The sequence below is a fragment of the Scophthalmus maximus genome, chromosome 15 (genome assembly GCF_022379125.1).
Source record: "Scophthalmus maximus strain ysfricsl-2021 chromosome 15, ASM2237912v1, whole genome shotgun sequence".
Taxonomy (NCBI): Eukaryota; Metazoa; Chordata; class Actinopteri; order Pleuronectiformes; family Scophthalmidae; genus Scophthalmus; species Scophthalmus maximus.
In genome coordinates this window covers 19,652,779-19,676,459 of record NC_061529.1, presented here as the reverse complement: position 1 = coordinate 19,676,459, position 23,681 = coordinate 19,652,779, and the positions used below count along the sequence as shown (strand labels likewise).

The 23,681-nt window shown below is 40.3% G+C and overlaps 1 protein-coding gene across 1 annotated transcript; it reads right to left on the bottom strand.

The window, feature by feature from the left end:
- Positions 1-2,480: 2,480 nt before the first annotated feature.
- On the bottom strand, positions 2,481-22,069 carry rin3 (Ras and Rab interactor 3). Its single transcript, XM_035610174.2, has 14 exons — positions 21,830-22,069; positions 15,925-16,498; positions 14,342-14,453; positions 14,128-14,200; positions 13,657-13,748; positions 11,514-12,570; positions 7,568-7,748; positions 7,283-7,454; positions 6,833-6,954; positions 6,475-6,661; positions 5,904-6,035; positions 4,564-4,730; positions 4,163-4,277; positions 2,481-3,453 (listed from the first exon to the last, which is right to left on the bottom strand). Exons 1-14 carry the CDS (start codon positions 21,859-21,861, stop codon positions 3,197-3,199), a joined length of 3,273 nt encoding a protein of 1,090 aa, XP_035466067.2. The 5' UTR covers positions 21,862-22,069; the 3' UTR covers positions 2,481-3,196.
- Between the last annotated feature and the right edge of the window lie 1,612 nt (positions 22,070-23,681).

Here is a 23,681-nt window from a genome sequence, read left to right as displayed (position 1 = left end):
CAGTTTCTTGTCTTACATACTTATATACCCTGGACTGGAGTGAGTTAACCCCCCCCCATCCCCCAAACCCACCCACACATGCTTACACACCCCTCACCAGATCAAGCCAACTTTGAATTTGCTTTGTTGCATGTGAGAGGAAACCCCTTGTGGAAGCGATGTTAGCTTGTTAGTGTCCCAGTTCATAGACTCTGAGTCATTGTGCTGTGGTATAGAGCCCAGCATCTTATTACTAAAATCATTATAGTGCACGAGTGAGTTTATTCATAAGCTGTGTGAGCTGAATCAAACACTGGACATTTCTCTCCAAGACAATGTGTACTTGGGAAACATAATCTTGTTTGAGCATTAAGACATGTCGTATGAAATAAAAAGGACATTCATTCTGCAATTACTGATTGGACTGATGGTTGATGATTGCTGCTGTTTGTTTGTGAGCAGGTAGTGTACAGTAGGTTTTTAAATCACCATCCACCTCCCCAGTAATAAATCCGGCCAAAATTGCATGCGCTTTTACGCACATTGTCCGTGTGTGGACATTCGAACATGTGACACATCAGGTGACCGGTTTCATAGATAGTGGGTACAAAAGAAATGTACACCCATATATCGAATTATTCGCTCCCGCTGAAACTGCTCATCGGCTTCCTCGACTTTGCAAACCTCCTGAAACCTGAAAATTCTAACATATTTAAATATTTAAATACCGTCCACAGAAGCGTTGTTGTATTTTAAAGTGGTGCTTATCAGCTAAGTCTGAACTGTGACATTTTTACGTGAAAATGGATTAAGTCTAATATGGTTTTGCTAATCTGATTGGTTGAAAAATTACAAAACGAACATATTTGGGAAGATTATGTCAAGGGAAAATAGTTAAAGCCATGAGGCGATAAAGACTTCTTAAAAGCTCATCAGATGGGATACTGAAATGTCAGCTACAGGTTTTGTCTTTTAACACCTGTTTTAAGCATATTTTTTTCATATTTTGTGGCATCATTAGAAGGACACTGAATTAGCTATTAGAAGCCAACCATGAGGTAGTAACGTTTTGCATCCCCTGGAGGCTTTTGGCTTCATGTTCATGTCTATTAAATACCATATCCTGTAATTTCGTAGGGATGGAGGGAAATCGCCCAACTGTAAGGGTGAGTAAATTTAGGAGGGACCACATGGAGTATTTTCTTCTCCTTTGTGTTCGTGAAAGGCCTGTACATTGATGAACCACATCTAATCAATCAGACAATTTTATAGACCATTGCACACACTAACAGTGTCAGTTTGAGACAAGTATATTAGACAAAATGGAACATCTGCTCGATGCAGTTGGAATTAGTTAGCTTGAAATGTTTAAGAAAGTGAAGAATTTCCATGGAAATACTGACAAATAAACAAACCAACAGACAGGGGCAAAGACATATGTCCATGGCAGAGGTAATAGCTAATGCACATTTGACTAGACTGTAGGTCAACCTACCGGGGTATTTATTGCATATTCTGTATATATGCATACAAAACAATAAAGAGGTTTCATCATGTTATCTTTATCATCTCATATTACTTTACTTACAGCCTGGGCAAAACTGCAGACTAAAGCCAATCTTAGAATACATAATCAGTTTTAAATAGTGTTTTTCTGTTTGTCAGAATGGAAAAACCTTCCATCTCCATACATCAGATTTACAGGAAGTACAAATATAACTGGATGTGTCCATTGCTTTGCCCCTGGATCATGAAACATTTTCTGTATGGAAGCCTCCTGAAATGGAGAAAAAAAATGAAAAGGTGAAATGGAGATTGCAGTTTGAACAGGAAGCTTGTTACCAAGGTCCTCGTTATGGTTGGAGTTGGAAATGATGTTGCAAGGACAGGAAGCAGCTGGTCTTAACAATGGCTCTGCAAAGCTCTGATTTTAAAGAGCATAACAAGCTTCACTCATAAAGCCTGGGTCACCTCACACTACATGTCCTAATCAGATACACTGTCAGCTCCCATCTCTGCCCTTAGCACTGTTGGTAGGTGACGTTAAAGCAATGACAGAACTCTGGTGTGAATCTCGATGTTTTGTTCATGTTGGGTTTTGAGCAGTTGTGATGTTAAAGCTTGTTGACACCCCTGGCCATCATGCCTACCATCCATTGCTGCTCAATATAGATGGTTTTTATCACAGGGTTGGGAGTTTATTATGTCTCTGCTTTATCAAGGCTTTATAACTGATCTATAAAGCATTTGTGAATCATTATTTGTTAATTGATTTTGGAACCATTGTCCATTTGGCAAACTGTGAAAACCTGTTTATTTCACAGTACAACCAGTATAGAAAAAAAAGTCACACATAGCTGCTACTATATCTGTTTTAAATTAAATTCAAGTTTAAAAATGGCTTATAACTGATCAGTATTTGTGAATCATTAAAAAAATGCATCTCCTTGTTAAGCCCCCTCCCTCCAAAAACACCAAAAAGAAACAACAACAACACAGCATTTGGAAACTCAAATCCAGTTTATTTACAGTACAGTCAATATCAGTTTATAGAGAATCATGGAAGGAAACTTGTATTGGTATTGGTCAATATAACTTCTATTTACTCTGATTTATGGAAAATGTCACATTTTTCCCTTTACACAAGTGTTTTTGGAGCTAGTTATCACCAAGTAACATTAATCTAGATACTTTAGACTTGTTTTTAAGAGAAATTACAGATTTATCCTGTTAATATAATCCTGAACCTAGTAATCCTAAATAATCCGTACTTTACTTTAATCTACCTCTTTTCGAAGCAGATGTGTTGAGCATCAGATAGAGTAGAATCAGTATCATAATGTATAAACAGTATATACATGTTCATGTATGTGCATTGTAGAATGGATTTGATCTTCTATAAAGCCATATCCTCCTGCAGTCCCTGGGGTTCCAGACCCCTTGTTGAGGCACAAAATCTGTCTTTATCTGTTAGTTTTCTCATTTTACGTGGCCACTGCTGTCTTTGGGAGTGTATGCAGCATCAGACCAGTCAGCCCCTTATTACTTCATAGGAACGGAGTCATACCGTATCTGTTTTCGTCACACTCCAAGTCCTTTGAGATATCTTGCATGCAAAAATCCTTACATTTAAATCAGAATTAGATTAATATTTCTGGTTCATTTTGTTGATAGTTGCCATGGTGATACAGCAGATTCCACTGTGTTGCAGGATCAGTTACAAGCTAATCAGACTCTCCTCTACCGCCTCTGGCTCCACTGTGATTTGGTCAGCAGCAAAGAAGCTATCTGCAGGTGGAGCTGGGGGCAAGTCACTGGGGCAGCTTTGGCCGGGCTGTTTGCTGGGTTGGTTGACAGGGTGATAGACAAAGCAGTAGGCTCCGGGTTGGCAGCTGTTCTTTACACTGAGGGCCAGCTCAGTCGAGGCCAGGGGCCGCTGAACACCCTCCATATACACACTGAGTGTGTATGAGTCTGCAGGAGAGAAACAAGTAGGCATCAGGTTACCCAGATGAGTCATAATAATGTAGTGTTAATATAATAGTAGTGCTACAGCCACACTTTCCCACAAGAACAAATTCTAGAAACCAGCATAGAGCCTTAGCACTAATGCTAAGCATATAGGTTGGAAGCAAACTTTAAATAAATACTTACTGGAACCTCAAATCTCACTGATTAACCTGCCATATTTAGTTTGTCTCATATTTGCACTGTTACTATTTTTGGACAAACATTTCACAGTTCATCTGTGCAGAATTTTTGCCAAACATACAGTAACAGCCTCACAGTCCACCCCAGTGTTCTTTATCAAAAACTGGTTCTTAGATAATTGAATTGACACTGCAGATCAGTTTTCATGGTAAAAAACTTCTTTACCATTTTCTGCTGTGGAGCAGCTTTGTCATGTCTCAGAAAATAATGTACTTTTCAGTTGCATTATGGGAAGTGTATGATCCAGCATTTTGGGGTTTGAGCCATACTAGGGAGAAAAAGTAAGGATATCTGATAACTCGTATTTTAAACATGTCTCTTAAAAATCCCTTTACTTTATGGTAAAGCAATATTATATTTTGAATATTTAAATCTGGGATAAATGGTTTTAAATTCATGTTGTTGTGGTGTTGTTCGGGTGAAGGAAATAAATTAAAATATAAAACCCCAGATCGGTCTTCCAGACGTTCACCTTGTTCAAAGCGTGCTCCACACTGCTCAGTCAGCTGCTCGATGTTCGTGGTGGGGAGGACACCCAGAGTCCTTGGGTTGGTTCCGATCTCAGGACAACACACTGTCAGAAAGTCCTATACAACACACACACACACACACACACACACACAGTCATATTGTGTTCAAGCCATAGTGCATAAAATGTCTGGCAACATTTTTCAATTGTCCATCTTCTGTGTGATTTCTCTGTTTACACAGAAAAATTACATTTTTTCCCACAATGTAAACCCTAAAGTTTAAAAGGGAAGACTTGTTTTAAGGTCAGGTGAAGGTTATGGTTGGTTATGATAAAAGTAAGTCTTCAGGCAATTAAGGTTAGTTGATGTAAAGTCCTTTGAAGTCTCAGAGATGTGTGCGTACCCGAACAGATCCTTGAGCCATGCGCTCCTGGTTGAGTGTGCGTCGTCTCTCCCAGCGGTGGATGGAGTCCTGAACCTCTCTGCTGAGCTGCCGTGTTGCTGATCTCTGCTGGTCAAAAGTCTTAATGTGCTCCAGAGCCCCATAGGTGGTCGTCAGATAATAGGAACCTGCACACCCACAGACATTATCAGTCATGTAATAGACACAGATACATCACTGGGAAGAAACGTTTACTGGGTTAAAAGTGCATGTGTCAGTGTACCCACTGATGGACTGGCCATCTAGAATTTGGGCAAATGCCAGAAGGGCCGCCCTCTATATGGGCCGCTCAGAATGTATTTGATTATTTTCAAAAAGTTATTTTATGAATGCAGCCACAAACACATGCCTTCATGGAGTCACTTTTAAAGAATGAGACTGTTTTGACTGCGCAAGTGTTGCTGCGCATGTCCTCGCACTTGTCAAAGTACCTCCAGACAAGCGGGATGGATCTCCTGGATGCCCATCGGATGGCTTAAGAAAAACAATAGTAACTGAAAAACTTTTTGACATCATAAAAGAGACCGCAGACAATTTTGTGAACTGGGCAAACACAAAATTTCTAAGTGAGGAATCTGACATGAAAGTACAGGCCGCATTGCCAGCAAAACACACTAAGAAAAGAAAAGCTATTCCAGGGGAGTCTGGTGATGCAGCGGAAACAGCTACAGACTCATTGTTGGTGTATAGAATTAATATCCACAACGTCATCCTCGATACAGCATCAGAATGAAATCATCGCCGGTTCCTGCAGCACAGGGAACTTTGTTGTTCTAGCGTGTCTTGATCCTCGTAATTTCCCACTGAAAAAAGCCCAAATGCTCTTCAGACCATAAGTAAATACCTCCAGCTTTACATTTGACGAAGATGCACCATTCAACAGTTGACAATTCACACTCTAGGTTGTCAAATCTCACCATACACTGGGACAGTTTAAAAAAGTCTTCACACAATGCAGTCAGACTGTCACAACCTGTTGCCTGTAGCGGTAGCCTACTGTGCTTTAAAGGAGCAGAAAGCTCAATACACTTTTTGTAAACATTGGCAAATATTCCCTTATGGTTCGCTAGCTGTTGGTTCTGTGTGTGCAAAAAAAAAAAAATCCTGTTTTTTTGCGGTTAAAAAACTGGCTGTAGCGATAGTAGTGTCGTTTGAGTGTGTTGCGAATTTCTGCTCAGTATGCATGGTTTCATCCTTTTTTGTCAACATTTAAGTGGGGTTGGTGTTTCTGGATTTGAAAAAAAGGGTTGCAAATGCCAGGCCTGTTTTTTGATCCCAGTCCGTCACTGAGTGTACCTCACCTTCTCCTATTGTTAGAGATGGGTCCATCAACTCCATCATGTATTCAACATCCAGCTGCAGGGCGGACAGATTGGATCTAGCCAGGACGTACATCATTACAGGCAGGAAGTCATCAGCACCATGGGCCCGCCCTAAACACACACTTATATAAATATTTTTACATTCCAGGGGAAGTTTATACACTCATTCATGTAAGTTGCCTAAATTTGAGTTTTTACTTTACATGCATACTGGTATATACATGTCGTAAGAACAACAGACAAACTTCTCCAAGCGGCGGATAGGAACAGCCAGACGACTTTGTCATAGTGGCCCCATTTGGAATTGCAGCTAACACTGTACACACTGGCCGAAAAGACTATTTCTCAAAGACAATTATTTACCGTAACAATTACAATTATTATGGAGGAAATGGATATAAAACGATCAATAGATTTAAATTCTAAATTTTTACCATGAATGAAGCTTTGAAATATCTGGTACCTCGTTCTCTTCATGCATTAATGGTACAAAAGCAGGTAAACGACAAACATATCTCCTGGTGAGGTACGCTGTGTCCAGGGTCCTGACCTGGACTGCTGACAGACATGGAGTCATAGATGATCTTGCAAGCCTTCAGCAGAAGCTCAATCTTTTTCTGAGGAGAATACTCCAGATGGAGGTTGTTCAGTTTGATGCTGATCTTCTCCATAGCAGAGGCCTCGGGCACAGCAGTGGTTACTCCTAATGCTGTGGTGGTGCTTCCTATGACAACAGACTGACACAACGATATACATACCAGCAACATCACAACTGCTGCTGCTGCTAAATATACTGTAAAGTAGTGTGTGTAGTCTCTTGCTCATGTAATGTAGATAATAATTTTACAGGTACCTTCACTTGTTATTCCCCACTATTTGTATTACCACCAGGAGTGCTCATGTTGTACCTGGTTCTGTGTTAGTTGTTTCAGGCCGTTGTTGTTGTTCTGTAGTTTCTCCAGACACTGGTAAATTGGCTCCCTTAGTGGCTTCAGCACACTCTTACACAGGGCAGCTTCTACAATGTTCTCTGCATGAACGAACACACACACACACACACACACACACACACACACACACACACAAAGAGCATAAAAGATGTTTCTAATGTTCTGTCTCTAAATGGACAGCATTGGAAAACAACCCCAGAGACAAAACCTTTGAACATATTACTTCTTTGACACAGTTTCAACATATATAAAAAGTCTGCACAGCAGTTTAATATTAGTACAACATAAACAAGTTAAATATATCAAGGAATTAACAGTTTTATCGAATTCCTCATATGGCTATAGTTCCACATGAGACAACATTGAGTTACACATTCTAAACAAAACACTACATAATGGTACAGTTACCTAGTTTGTCTTGTACATACTGATGCTGTGGCTCCAACATGGCTTGCAGCTCTGCACTCTGCAGGAGGTAACTCTTCAGCTGAGTCATCATCTGTCTGATCTCCTGTAACAGCTCCGTGGAAGAGGAGTGATTTGACATGGTCTCCAAGGTGAAGGCACGGTGCTCTTTGACCTACATGGGTATTTGTGTTTTAGACTTTTGCTTGATGCTGTTATCCAGAATAATCCACATACATCTGGTGATTGTTAAACACAAAATGGATCTTTCTTCCTCGGCGTACTCACCAGGTTGCCAAAGTAGCTCAAAGGGTCCCTGGCCATCACTACTATGCGCTGTGTGAGGCGGCGGTCATGGCTGATGAGGCCGGTGATGACGCTAGACAGGCGGTAGCGGGCTCGGTCCAACATTATGGTGGTGGGGGTTCTCCTAATCGCTGCCTTCGGACTAGGGCTCTCTGTAGGACGACTGGAAAGAAATAGACAGTAAGTCTGTTTCTTCAGTTTCTCTTCATCTATTAAGAAACTTTCTGGAAAGTGACTGTTAATGACCCAAACTCTTTTGTTTGCTGATTTAGAAAAGTTTCTGTTTTTGAGAAACCATTCTTAAACAGAGGAGTAGGTCTGCCAAACCATCTGTCTCCCACCTACAATGCTTTTCTTTCATCTCTTCCCAGGAGACTTAACAACCTTTAATTAAGCCTCATGTGACCCCAAGAACCACGGTATGGACTCATGACCTCAGGTCAACAGTTTCAATGAACTGTCTGGAGCCCCAGTGAGCACTGCCCACACTCCACCGATGTTAATTACCTGGATTCACCTCAACTTAGTTACAACAGAAGGGGCCTCTTGGATGAAGGTGAAACGTCCTCAAGAATCAACAAGCAAGCTTTTGGATAACTATGAGCTGAACGAATGAGAATCTCCACAGACATGATTCCTTTCTTTGATATTAGTAAAACAGCAAACAACCTTGCACTCTGATAATTTGTGATACTCTACATGTATTTGAAGTTTATGGTCAAAAAATCTTGTTACATTTCTGGTATTTCATTTGTCCCTATGCTCTCAAAACAGCATCAATTCTACGTGACATGGATTCTAACAGATATTGGAAAATTTCCTGTGAGATTCTTCTCAATGTTGACATGACTGCATCAAATTATTTCTGCTGATTTGCCACCTGCAAATTCATGCTGCCAATCTCCAGTTCTACCACCTGTCAAAGGTGTTTTACCATGCTGAAGCCATTAGAGGATGCTTTACTGTGGCCATAAATAGATGCACATGGTCAGCAACAATATTTAGATAGCTTATGGCATTTTAACCATGACTGAAAGAGAACATTCCCCACACCATTATAACACCAAAAGCCTGGACACAAGGCACAAGTACATGGATTCATGCTGTTGACTTCAATTCAATACAATTCCATTTTATTTGTATAGCGCCAATCACAAGATTGTCTCAAGGCACTTTACATAGTGAGGTCAATATTACAATATCACAGGGAAAACCCAACAAATCCCATGTGGAGAGAAAAAACTCCCTTTTGACAGGAAGAAATCTCTGACAGAACCAGACTCAGTTGTGGGCGGTCATCGGTCTCGACCGGTTGGGGTGGGGAGAAAAATGGGGAAGAGAGGAGAGGTGGGCAAAAAGAGGGGGAGAGGAGAGACAGGAGGATAGAAGAGAGAGAGAGAGAGGACAGTTGTACAACTGCCGCTTTAATCTCTACCAGACTGATACTTCTAATTACGGAAAAACTGACACTTATAAATGCAATGATTTCATTAATAATAATAATAGTAAAAACAAATAGGTAAAAAATAAGTACTACACTGGGAGAGAGAGAAAACAGAGTTAGTGACATGTAATGTAAATACATGGGGTCAGAGAGAGAGAGAGAGGGAGAGGGAGAAAGATGCTCATGATATAAGTTCCCCCAGCAGTCTAGGCCAATAGCAGCATAATAAAGAAATGGTTTAGTTAACACCTGAGCAGCTCTAACCATAAGCTTTATCGAAGAGGAAGGTTTTAAGTTTAACTTTAAACGTGGGGAGGGTGTCTGCCTCCCTGAAAATTGTGACTCTATGATCTGCATACTCAGCGAAATCCAGATTCATCAGATCAGACCAGTGTCCACTGCTGCCTCAGGTTTCTGTTCTTGTGTGACAGGAGTGGAACCTGACGTGTTCTCTACTTTTGTAGACCATCCACCTCAAGGCCCAACATGTAATTCATTCTGAGATACCTCTCTGCTCAGCACAGTAGGAAAGAGTAGATATATGAGTTACTTGCAGCATTTCTATCAGCTCCAACCCGCCTGAACTCTTTCATCAGTTTGTTACCATTGAACTGGTGCTATTTGTTTTTGGCTCCATAACAACTAAAAACTCAGTTATGGGTGAAAATCTCAGGAGTCCAAGTAGTGGATCTAAGAATAGGAAAAAGTTTCCATCAGTCCAATGTTTTACTTAACTCAGTCAAAAGAATATTGTAAAGCTAAATTAACATATGTTGAGAGGTGAATGCTGGAAAACTGATCTTGATGCAACATTTAGCACAGTCAGTTTGTTTCAAAAGTGACTATTCTGGAACCTTTCTTCCTCTAAAAGTACTTACATGCATCTAAATAGTCACATCATTTCTCAAAATAAGACATCCTTAGAGTGCTACACATTGATTAGACTCCGTAGAGATTTGTACATGCAGTAAACACTAATAAAACAAACAATAGCTTGTCTGCATGAATGTTTGGATTACATGTTGGATGTCTCAAAATTACCTTAAAATGATTGACATTAAATCCTCCACATTACTGTTAAGGCACAGGTGTGTCACCTGGTTACATATATGAACCAGTGTCGTAGTCGAGTCATTAAACCTTGAGTCTCAGTCGGGTATCAAGTCCTCAGTATTGAATCTGAGCCTGAGTCTGAATGTGGGTCATCAAAGAAGAGTTCTAATTAAATCCCAATTACCCGAGTCTTTGTCATCAGGATTAAATCTGATGTAAAATCCATTTGAGCCAAGCTTTTGAGCTTTTAGGCATTTTAGCACCGTTACTAATGGTATGCAGGTGAATCCATATGTAGGCTAATGAACACACATATTTGCCCTTGAACGAAATTGAATAATTTTGAAAAACAAGGCCTTGAGTTTGAGTCTCGGACTCGACTAATACAACACTGATTTAAACTCTTCACTCAATGTACTGCAATATCTCGAGCAGTGTTTTTGAGCATCCATAGCATCTACAGTGGAGACTAGGGCTGCAACTTACAATTATTTTCATTATCGATTAATCCATAGATTATTTTCTTGATTAATCGATTAGTTGTTTGGTCCAAAAAATGTCATAAAATGGAGAAAAGTGGGGCTTGTGTTTCCCAAACGCAAGATTATGCTTTATTTTGTCCACACACCAAAGATTTTTAGTTTACTGTCAAAGAGGAGCAAAGAAACCAGATAATATTCACATTTAAGAAGCTGAAATCAGAGAATTTTGCCTTTTTGAACCGATAAATCCATTATCAAATAAGTTGGCGATTAATTTAGTAGTCGATTACCAGTCGGTTAACTGTTACAGCTCTACTAAAGAAGAACTTTTACCCATAGAACTCAGAAGATTAAACTCCATCAGCATCTAGCAAAAACAGGTTGTCTTAAAGGCAACCATGACAACCATAAAAAACTCAGCAAATAGCCAAGGAGACTGCAGGACAACAAATGACTGGATTATAGGTTTTAAGTTTTAAGATCTTTTGGACTTTAAATGTCATCATGCCGACACAAAGTCCAATCTCCTCACTAGTTCGTCTTTACAGCCTTGCTCCTCCAAACAGTAATTTTCTAAAAGGAGAGGCCTTTGTAGAAGAGGTAAGTGTCAAAGTTGGGAGCTTAGTGGTGTTGATGTTGATGTTTTGCAAAAGTGTTGGAGATCATTTGAAGACTAACATTTGGTTTTTAACTCTGCCGATTGTATTAAGGCTTCACAAATAAAGTAACAGTGTTTGTTTGTGAAGATTATCTTCTCAATAATAAAGATTTAGTCACAGATCTTATTTTTGAAAATCGTCATCCCTGCAACACTCATTTGTTTTACATCATTTCAAGGAAACGTTCAATGTTGTCCAACCTGGAAATTAAAGCAAACCACTGCACATAGTTTTTCAGACTGGACGTGCTTCAGTACTTTGCATCTGTACAGCAGCCAATGCACACCTACTTCTGGGTTTGCTCCTGTTCCTGGTTAAGCTCTCCCTCTTCTTCTGTGCTGCTGGTAGAGCAGGAATCAGGGTCGGTTACCACCACAGCGCCTCCTTGTGGTGAATACAGTGAGACATCTGGCCTCTGCGCTGGTAAGGGAAGGGGGACTCTCATCCCAGCACTTTGATTTGCTAACCCTCCTCCAGCCTGGTTGGGGCTCACAGGTGCATCTGGGGAACACATTTTCCTCCTCGGTGGAGGGACGGGACGGGACGGTTTCTTCACTATTGATGGACACTGGGAACCAGATTTTTGTTTGTCCTCTTTATCCATTTTCATCTCTTTTTCCTCCTTCTCATTCTCTTTCTCTCTCTTTTCTCTGTCCTTTTTAACCTCCTCCTCTTGATTTTGATTACTGTTCTCTTTTTCAACCCCTTCACCCAGCAGACCTGGTTTACTTCCTGATTTCTCTTCTCCTCTGTCTCCTCCCCCCTTTTTCTCAGCTTTCCTTGCAGGATTTTGTCCCTTCTCTCTCTCTTTCCCCTCTCCTACCTCTCGGTCAGTGCTTTTCCTGGAGGAGGTGCGACGGAGAGGAGCAGGAAGCAATGGAGGAGCGACTCGGCTGTGCAGGGGGACAGGAGGCCTCGACGGAGAAGGTGATGTTGACATTGACTTCCTCTCTTCTTGCTCCCCACCTCCTCCCCTTCCTTCCTCTTTTCTCACAGCTGCTGAAGTTACAGAAGACAAAGGGTGGGGAGAGGGGGGAGAGGAGAAGAGGAGGCCCATCACAGACCCTGAGCCCAGGCTGGGTGGTCTGGGTGGGGGGCGTTTGTATTTAATCTCCTGGTTGGGCATGGTCATTTTTGGCCATCCTTCTGTGGGGGCTTCTCCATTCTGCAGGGAGGAGGAGATGTTTTGATTTGTGATGATGTCAAGTTTGGAGATAAAGGAGTGGGTCAGGTCTTTCTTGGGGCTCTCTTCTACAGTGACCGGGTTGACATACAAATACAGACTGTTCTGATCCAAAACCAGGTCCTGGTTGTTTGTCTGCTGGTTCAGTTTGGACGTCCAGAAATCTGTAACACATGCAGACAGGGTTGACGAGTTGTTTTCTGCTCACTTGTCAGATTACTGGCTCTTATTAGCTATCTTTCATTTGTTCTCCCATAATTATCTGTCTCACATCATATTATATTATCATTCTTTAATTAAAGTATGAGAGGTTGTCTGCCTCCCAGTAGAGTATGAACGTTTATTGTTGACCTTTTTGCTGAGAATTTGTTTTCATCTTATCTAACAACACGATGAATTTATATTTCAACATTTTGGGAATTACACAATTATTTGTTGCTGAGATTGAAGATAAAAAAGAAGAAAGAAATCTGTACGAATCAGGGTTATGAGAGGTACTATTTCTTGGTTTGGTGCAGTGACTGAAGTGGGGTGTTTTTGTCACTGCGAAGTTCCAAGGTAACCAGTCAAGAATTAGTCCTGCACAAAGTACACTTTAAAAATAGAGACGTACACTTCATTTTTTTCACAAACAAACCAAATAAAACATGTCAATAAGTGAACTGGTAGTCAAACCTTGCTTCAAATTGGACAGAGAAAGGTTAAATGTTTCCTCCTTTATCAGTCTCCCATAGCTTGTCATTCAACAGAAAGTTACAAAAAGGGAATCAGTATTGTAAGTTATTACTATAACTCTCTGAGTGAACACTCCCAAATATTCAGCTATTTTTGAAGGATATGTATCTAGAGAGATAAAATGTTATACAAAAGACATAATAATTATTTTACAATTACTTAGGACCTTTTTATGTATACCTGTAAATGTGATATGCTGCATAGATTATACAACCTATATATACTCTTGATTTTCATGTTGTGTCGATGCTGTTTTGTCTTTTGTTATATGTTTTACATTGCTTGCTACATTGCCTCAGAATGTAATTAATATTTATTATTTTTATATATTATTTAAATCTTTTTACATTCACTATGTTTTTCAAAGTGTACATTAATCCTGAATCTGTATGTTTTCATGTTGTCATCCATGTTGTCCGTCACTTACATTTCTGTAAAATACTGCTTTTGCTGCGTCCTGTTCTTTGCTACATCAATGACCCAACTTTAATGTGCTTATGTTGTGAATTAACTACCTGCACCCATAGCAGAGATGACCTCCAGCTCCTCTCTCTTAGTTGCCGTGGTAATGGCCCGGGGTAACCTCAGTTGGATGGTCAGGATGTCCCTGATTGGTGGATTCAGTTAGCCAGCATTCAGTGCAAGCAGGGAATTTTAATATTATTACCTAACACAATCTTTCTGTTTTCTATCTTTCTCTGTGTGTGTGTGTGTGTGTGTGTGTGTTTGTGTGTGTGTCTACATGTATGCATGTTTATGTATGTATGTAGAATTACTTGAGTATTAATGTGCATAGGTACACATCGCATTAACTTTTAATGAATTACAGTCATTATTGTAAATGAACAGATAATAAATGCAAATTCACACTTGGAATCAACTCCTGACCTTTTATTTGTCTAATTTGTCATGGGTTTTTGCCTTAAAAAAAAAAAGTCACTGTCCAAATATTTATGGGCCCGACTGTAAACATATGTATGTTTTACCTGCTGGCACAATAGAAGGAGATCAATTTGAGGATGTCATCAAAAAGCAGAGAGGAGCCATCTAAGTGGAGAACTAAGACAGAAAGCAATTTATGAATGAATTCCTCTGCAATGTCAACTCTGTGCTCAGGCATGCAGATCCTGCATCTTCTATTTCTACTATCTGAAGCTTTAATAGCAACTATCAGGAGCAGAAGCTGCACTGCATACATACATGTTTTGTGTCGTTTGACCATCAGATTGTGTACGAGCATCGCCCCCTGGTCATTAGGCAGGCGTACTGACAGCGTTATGCTCTTGTCCTCTGTGCTGTGAACCAGGAAGGCCTGCAAATGTCAGCATGAGATGTCAAGGTCAGAATGGAGAACACATACAGTAAAATACAGTTTAAAAATACTGCTAATTACTAAAACACGCAGCAAGCAACAACTCAAATATAAAAAAAACCTTATTAACAACAATTTTAAATGTATCAAATTTTCATATACCACAGGTTGAGTAACAGCAAAAACAACTTTTACAGCCTATACTTAAGCTCAACCAATATGGATTTTAAAAGCTCATTACAGCTCTACAGCTGTCAAAATTATGTAATTATATCTGGCAACACTTCATTTTAAAGGTCCTGTTTGCTTTAATTTCATCCAAGGGTGATGATGATATGTAACTGTAAATTCATTGGAAGATGGACCGATGTATCTGAAATAATGATTAATATTAATCTTAAACCAGGAAAGACTATATTATTTGGGAAAATTTATTTCAGTTGACAGACTTTTAAATAATTGTTAGGGTAATCTAGAAAGAGTTTAGTAAGTGCAAGTATTTTATGCAAAAATGTCAAATTTGTCTACAGTCAAGCCTAAATTGAAATGTTGAATTTATAATCAAGGAATTCTTACTTGGATTCATACCAACATTTTAGAATTAAAAACTTCTATGCTTTGTGAGATAAGAGGATTGAAACCAATCAGGTCTCTGTGCATCAATGCCTTAATTATACTCCAGGAGAAATGCAGCTGTGCACATGCTACAATCAGGGGTAGGCGCAGAGCTTCAGATACTCGAGTTGAAATATTTGAACCCGAGCAAAATATTTGAGTGACACGTTGACTCTGATAGCCTATTAGCTCTGAGATCCTCCCTACGTCACGGCTGTCAGACGTCCTGTCGTATCAGAAATGGAGGATTTGTTGCTGTGTGTGAGCATCCCGATACAAGTTGGTATTTGTATCGTGAAGAAGAAGAGGGCTTGGCAGAAGGTAAGCAAGGAAGCTGGACAGTAGCTCTAGCCCTGGTTAGCACAAATGCTTTGTATGGCTTTCCCATTCATCCCGAGCCTGGAGTAGCCAGATTAATACTCAACCAAGGAGAGCAACGAAATGCATCAAATGATGTCAAAAGCACAGGATTTACAAATTCCAAGATATTGTTGCTTCATTTTTGTACAAGGGGAGACATGTCGGTCCAGATTTTGAAACAGTCTATGGCCTGAACACGTTATCTGTAGACGCAAACTGAAGCTTACCTTCTGCTCACACTACACAGACTCTGTAGACATTGTGTGACACTTCCCACACAGACATGAGATTGGTATACATTTTCTCATCTCAGACAGACAGAAAGCGAGTAATTTATTCTACAGAACTATTCCTTTAAATGGACCAGAACTTGGGAAAATTGCTTATAAACTCAGCTAATAAACTTCAATAGGTGTTTCTGGACATTACCAAATCAATTAGTCATTAAGACATTCAATGTGGAATAACTGTGTGTGTGTGTGGGTGTGTGTCTCACCCCAGCTGCCTCTTTCTCCATTATATTAGTGATTTGATCTTGGCTGAGTCCATTGGGCTGCCATACCGTGGTGCTCTCAACCAGCCGATCTAAAAGACTCAGCAATGGAGGAGTTGGAGAGACTGATGGGATGACAGGGGGTGGTGAGAAGGAGGATAAGATAATTGGAGATAATTGAGGAGAACAAGGTGTAGGATGGGGGGTAAGATCAGAGGACACAGTCGACTGGAGGGATAGAGGGGGAGAACGAGAGACTGGAGTAGGGGAGAGAGGAGACGGGAGAGATGGGGGAGGGTGGTTGGAGGAGAGGGAGGGAGCAACATAGGGAGGAGGAGGATTGGAGGAGGGAGGGGGAGGAGGTTTGGAGACAGGTGGGAGAGGTGGAGGGAGGGAGGGAGGAGTGGATGGAGGTAGAGGAGGTCGAGAGGGGAGCTGGGTGGACTTGGCTGCAGGAGGCAGTGGTTTGGGTCGACATGGGCGGGCTGGAAGGTTCGATGGCAGGGAGGGTGGAGACAGGGGAGAAGATGAGGGGATGGATGCAGTATTGAGCGTTCCTGTCAGAGGGCTTGTGTGGCTGTAATGGAAAGAAAGAAAGGATAAAGGTCAGGGATCAAAACATATTGTCTCAGCTTCAGTTGGCTCCAGACCCAACCCTCTGGTCATGTTGATTTTATTATCACTGCAGGGCAGCTGTTAAGCTGTGAAATCAACATTGACCCACTATCACCTTTTAAAGTTGTTATGGCATACATGCCAGCATACAGCTCGCAGCTATTGTCTAACCTTTTCTGTATATTCTTTGGAGCTGCAGTGGAAACAGTCACTGGAAACAGCTGCTGGGTAAAACCAAGACTGAGGGTACGGTTGAATTGTCAAATTGGCTTAGGAAGTCTCCTAAAGTGACCCAGAAGTATTTCATCAGCAGCCATTATAAGAGCTGTTCTGAATCTCAAAATGCATAGGAATTTAGATTCAATGCTATCTGCTTTAGCATAGGGTACACTGGACCTTCCTATTCAAAAGGAAAGGAGATAGAGACACATCACAATTCATTGCAGCAGCGATATTTATCGTGATGCGCCATATACGAACATAAACGATTCAATCCGAAATACAAGAAGTAGAAGAGTATGAATATCACTACCATCTGACATCAGACAACTCGCCAAAGAGAAGCAGTTCCAGCCAACAGATTGGAGGGATCATTGTGATAAAGGTTTTTAATGATTGGCCCTTGAAGTAAGTCATAGACATTGAAATTACCGTTTCTCACCCACTGGGCTATGGGATTCCTAAAACAGCTCTGCAGCATTTTCCTAACACTGGTCAAATAAATAGTACATTTGTTAAAGCTGCTGACGGTAAGATTTCCCTGTGCTCTCGCAGCTAAAAGCTCCCCCATCAGTGTGGAACTGTTTAGTTAGCATCACTATTTATCACCAACGTAGCATCCCGTGCTATGCTAAATGCTAAGTATGTGTGGATATTCCGTTCACGTACTGAATTTGCAAATGCACTCATCACTTACGTATTTATTTAGCACTGTAGAGCTGACTGTCAAATATTTATTTGTATACATGTAATTTTCTGTTTGTCTGTCAATAATTCAGCAGTGTTTCAAGACAAAGTGAAGTCCCCTTGTGTGTTTTCCCGAAGCAAGACTCCACTTTGACCATTGTGAAAAGTAAAATGCATATTGCCAGTGTGTTGAAACCAAGCAGTAAAAGGGCGAAGAGCACGTAATTACACATTGTGTTCGACAATGATAATCATGATTACAGATTATGTACTCAAATGATTTATTCCCCTCATAGTATTTCGGCTTGTGATAAATTTGGAAGGAGGAATATTTTTTCCTGGATCAGTTTAACATACTCATGTTGCTTTCTCCACAGATGCTGACTTTGCTGGGGGAACAGCTGAGGAAAGAATATTCAACACACTTACTGTATATTATTCATGTTCAAAATAAAGCTTGACAATATAACATCATTTGATGAATTTGTTATGCTTTTCTTTGAGATATTGCATCAGTAGTACTGAACCAGTGAATCTGATAACCCCAAATTAATTTATTTGTAATGCCTTGAATTGATTCAAAAAGTACATTGATATAAAAATATTATATTATAAATAAAAAGTAATCTTCAAATTGTTGTATATTTATGCAATGAGAAACCAATCAATTTCAAAATACACTTTATTGCAAGGCAAATACTGAGGTATTGAAATAAATAAATGAAAAAAAATGTTGCACAGCACACTATTTACATCTAGCAAAGGCAACTTAAACTACACCCTCCTTGGGATTAAACCAGTGCAAGCAGCAGGTACCAACTGGCTCATCACATAAAGATCAGCTTTGTCTTCGGCTCCCGGGTCCTCGGGTGTCGGGCCAACAGGCCGACCTTTGCCCCATCTCCCGCGGCCGCTGCCCGGTGCGCCTTGTAGGCGACTCCCTCTTCTCCTCACTTGTCTACTCGTCGAAGCAGCCGTGTTATGTCCTTATCAGAGTCCAGTGAACCAGTCTCAAAGCTCTACTAATGTTATAAAATATAGAAAAAAAGAGTCAGTCATAATGCAAAGCAACAAATGATGTATGTGAAGATAAAGCTGTTAATTTACAGGCATACTATGTAACACTGTAGTAGCTAACGTGCTAGCTAACGCTAAACTGATTCATAAACAGTAAGTAAAAAACGTGTTATAGTCTAGCAATGTCGACAGTAGTCCGTGCTTCAGGTTAGCTTCTTACCGGTGCGAACGTCATGTTACGTACCTTGCCTGGCTTCGGTCGCCATGGTAGTGTGCGCGGGCACAGTGGGCTGGGAGGAACTGTGGAGGCAGAACCGAAATGCAGCGGAGGGGGAGGGAGCTTTAAGGACCTTTTTTGGCCTTCGATTAATGCACAGTTGCTCCCAATTATGAGCAGCAAAATGGTATGTGGGATTAAAATAACCTACATTCATCACCCAATGTTATTGATACGCACTCAATGCGTGGATGAATTCATTATTGGTTTTGATCTTTGAGAATGGGCTCCGCACATCCATCCATGTTACCGACAGTTTATAACCACTGTGAGAAGTGAGTGACCAACAGATGAGGCCGTGTACGTCCGCCGAAGGGTTGAAATAGAGTGCCCCGTTCTAAACCTCAGCGATGATCTAGATTGGGTTAGTTGTTACCACCAACGAGTCAAAGCTAGCCTAAGTGAGCTAGCTACATGCGAAAGGTCTCTTTACTAAAGTTCGGAGCCTGCGAGCTGGTGAGGTAACAGCAGTTAACGACGGAGGAGACGAGTCTTCATTGCTTCCGACATTGCGCAAATTAGCGCGTTGACCCGGGTGTGACATTCACATCAATGCCGATGGATGTGAAGCCGATTATTACTAGTTGAAAATCTATTGCAGAGTCATTTGACCAGGGGCTTAGCGGGTTTAAACAGGTTTTTTGGCCAGTGTGAAAGGGGCATGGGGTTATGTGAGAATAGGAACATTCTGTCTTATCTTTGACAGACACCAATATTGGATTTCTGTACTTGGCCTACAGTTGGCAGATAAACATTGATAGTTGACAGTGATTACAGGGAAGGGGGGAAAGAGTGGGGAGGACATTCAGTAAATTCCCAGGATCGGAGTCGAACTGCAGGAGAACTCCAGCCGTCCGGAGGGAGGCCGGTGCAGATATACACTCTTGCAGTGGTTTTATATTATCAGATATATAATAAGATGGTCTTTATTTGTTTTACCTGTGTACCTTAAATGCAAGCAGCACTGTAATAAATATAATAGCATTTTCTTCTGCAGTTGAAATGCAGTGTTTGTAATAGTTATGAAGTAAAGGTCTGACATGAAACCATATTAATAAGGTAACATCTAGCCATGGTCAGACTGCTTACTCCTTGTAGCGTTAGACATTCCTGCAGCAGTCTATCGTTATCACAGTTACCCAAGTGGCTAGGTAGCACCTGCTAGTGGCTAATATACACGGGACAAAAAGAAGAACAGACCGCCATCTTTTCTTTGGTCAGGGAACTCTCTGACTGTTTATTCTGCGCATGCTCACAACGGCATCCTTGTGCGCGCAGGATCATGACATCACTGCATAGGCTATTTAACATGGCTTTGCTACTCATATTATCAAATATGCTTAACACTCCCCACTCTGTGAGCTTAGGTTCACTAGCTAACGCAAACTTCAGCAGATAGATAGATAGATAGATAGACAAATAGATAGATAGATAGAAGAATAACACAGTTTGCAAGTTTGGTGTTGGAACCTTTGCAACTTGCATCAAAAGCAGAATGATGTAGCATGTTTTGTCCTTTCAACTTCTGCTTTATAATTACAACTGGGTTTTGTGGTTGACTAGTGTTAGGGAACATGCAAAAAAAAGTTTGTTCCTGGAATATACTTTATTTGTATTACTGTATATTTGCAATGCCATTTGCTAATACCAGACAGATATTTACCTATACATATTAATATAGTGACGGAGATGTCAAAAATGTCCACGTAGTTCCAAAGGGTAGTCTATTTCGCTTTAAATTTGTGGGACCTCCCTGTGCAGCCCTTGTCATACAGGATGACAACATCACTATACTGAGTGGTGTAATGACTGAACATTATGTGACTGAAGTGTTGTACTTACTTTACTTTTAACGGTACTTTACTTGAGCATTGCTATTTCCTGCAACTTTGAATTCCACGACAATTCAAATATTGATATTGTTGTTTTGACTGTACTACATATAGTGCATTTGCGAGCTTTAGTTACTTGTTACTTAACAGATTGAGATTTTTCTTACAAAATTAAATTACCCAACCGTAAAAAAAACATAATTCAAATTAGCTCAACATCAACCAGCTATAATAGTAAAATGCTACTTACATGTTGATGAATCATTATTAATCAGTAATATTATATACTGCTCATACTCAAAGGAGCCATATTGCTTTACTTTTGATAGTTTAAGTGCAATTTTGCTCATAATATTTAAGTACTTTTACTTAAGTAAAGGGTCTGAATATTTGACTATTGCAAAAATTAGTTACCTTTACCTAAGAAAAAAGTATGGAGACTAACTGCTTAAAAGAAAATCAGCTAAAGTAAGGTTAGGATTTTGAGTTAAACAAGTTGTTTTGATTGAATAAAGGTAACTTGAACTCAGCATGCTTTTTTAAGTAAAGCCAACATACTATCTTTTACAGTGCACAACTGACTTTGCTCAACCTGAGACAAATGCTAAATTAATCAAAACCTCTCTTTTTTTTATTGATCAAATTATTGATATATAAGAGCAGATATATTGTAAAATGAAACAAAACACAGCAATGAAACCTTGTCAGACTGAACTTGTTACTAAAGGCTGCACAGTTTATTTAAGTTCATCAAGTAGCAAACAAAGATCTAAAACTACATTCTGATCACCATTAGTGAAACAAAGTTGAAAGTTTAATACTGTAAAAGAATCAAACAATCAAACAAGCTTTCAAATCCCCACATGCCTGATAACAGTGTGGTCGTTCGTTTTCAAGCACTCAGAGTCAACGTTCAACCACTTGCATTCTTCCACACAAAACGGATCGAACAAACACCAAATATCAGCATTTTTGTAACAAACTGTAAACAGATTAGTGTATTTTCTCTTGCAATCCAAACATTAGAAATCTGGTTCGTTGAGATACAAACAGGATATTCCAAAAAACTCTGAGAAGCCAGTGACCCATATATTAGTCGTTGAGTCATCACATCTGTTTTTCCTGCTCTGGCTGTCTGACTTTCGACCCCAACTCCCCCTCTCCTCCGAGGCCGTTACAGCTTCCTCATGCCACAACAGAAAACAGTTCCTGGAACGCATTTTTACTCAGCTACTTTGCCACAAACCCTTCGCAAACTCACCCAGTGTCTTGGGAAACAATGCTGCCTTCCATTATATTTCCACAGATTCAGTGTTCGACTCCTCTCTGTCACCCTCTCTGCTCCATCAGAAACCCCACCTCTTCTCTGCCCCCCCCCCTTTTTCTCCCTCTTGATGAGGAGCAGGACTGAATTAGGAAAAACTGAAACGCAGAGGGAAAATGTTTCACTGCGTCAGCCCTCCCCTCTGTTTCTACCTCAACTTCCTGAGCTCGCTGGACAGGAAGACGCAGAGCACTTTGGTCGGACTTCCCCTACTCTCTTTTTTTTTTGTATATGACGTAATGTCCTACAACTTCTACCTCATACAGAAGTTCAAGTAATTTGATCAAATCTTCTAATGTTTGCTTTTTTTTTGTATTTCCAAAAAGGATTACCCACACCACACACATCTCAAAAGGTCTCATGGATATACGACCCTGAGATTACCCACATGGCCTAAATATTTAGCAGATGCTCCTTTAGCCTCCTCCTCTGCCTTCTTCTCCCCTCCCCTCTACTTTTAAAACTTTCCGGATGCTGCCCCGTTCAAGCTGTGGAATGTACAACTTCATGTTTCCTGTCAACTTCACTCTTTGCTTACTGACTTCCTGAATGCTTTTCTTTTTTTGTCTTCACCACCCCATGTCCACTGCTCATCACTTCTCTCATTTATAGTCCTTTTTCTCTGTTTTCACAGGGGATTCTCTTCTGCTAAGAACCAGTAGATTATTGTCAGGTTTGGAGTGACACATTGGAGTAAGCCTATCAGTGAGAAGTGTTAATGCATTTTCAGAGCTTTCCGAACCCTGAGAAAGACAACATTTAAAAGCTGGCATCTAATACTGAAGTTGATCAAAACAACTTGCAATAGTTAAATTCTTACACAGTTTAGAGAAGCCTGGTCTAAAGGTCACTCCCTCCTTTTGGTGTATTTATAGTCCAACTTCAGCAATTCACCAGACTTTTTGTGTTTTTCTTTTTTGAAGGGCATTTTATCATAAAAGTTCTCTGCTTTGTCTGAGAGCTTTCAGGTTACATTTGCTGCATGGAGACACATCTGTGGTTAAAGACACTTATACAAAACACACACCCATGCAGCCAAGTGTGGTGACTGTGCAGCTGCTTACTATGCAAACAGAACTTGTCATACATGTTTTGACTGTGTAGATCAGCCAAATGTGACAGGTGATTAGGTGTAAGGTTTTTGTCAAGCAAGAATTAAACAGCAGTAAGTAACCACTGGAGGGAGCTATGGTCCAGAGCATTATGCACGTGAATGAGAATAGTAGTAGCCATTGGAGTAGCCTGGAATAAAATAATAAATATTACAGACAATTAATCTCTTCTGGGCACAGTTTCATCACATATGATATCATCTGGAGGGAAGTTGCATCATCAAAACCTGACTGTGGTCCCGGCACTGGTGTAGTTATGTAATGGTGCAGTCAAAATAAAGCTGAATGGACTAAAGCCTGACCAAAATATAAGACTGTATAACAGTTTTACAGTCAGGGAATGGTTTGTTGCATCCAACGTTTTCTGATGGAGTTCCTCCCACAATCTCCCCATTCCTAAATCCCCATTCCTAAATCCCATTGAGGAGTACTTTTCTGCAAGGAGATGGAAGGTATATGTTCTTCCTGCAATTTTGTGCAATGGATGCTGGTTGTAAGGATATCACAGCAGATTGTTGTAGGGGTGTGACTGCGCCATGCCAAAAGATTTTTCCGCCATTGCATTTCAAGGGAGAATATCAGGTGTGATGTTGATGAAATGTTGTGGCCAGATAGAGAGGAGAGATTGGAAGCATATTTTCTTTTTTCTTGCATATTTTGTACAGTTGTTCCTGATA

Coding starts and splice junctions, on each gene's coding strand:
- rin3 (XM_035610174.2), bottom strand. CDS start 21,861: ATGGAAGGCAGCATTGTTTCCCAAGACACTGG. Junction 14,454..15,924: donor TGGAGAAAGAGGCAGCTGGG/GTGAGACACACA, acceptor TGACATTTGCAG/GCCTTCCTGGTTCACAGCAC. Junction 6,662..6,832: donor AACAACTAACACAGAACCAG/GTACAACATGAG, acceptor TCGTTGTGTCAG/TCTGTTGTCATAGGAAGCAC.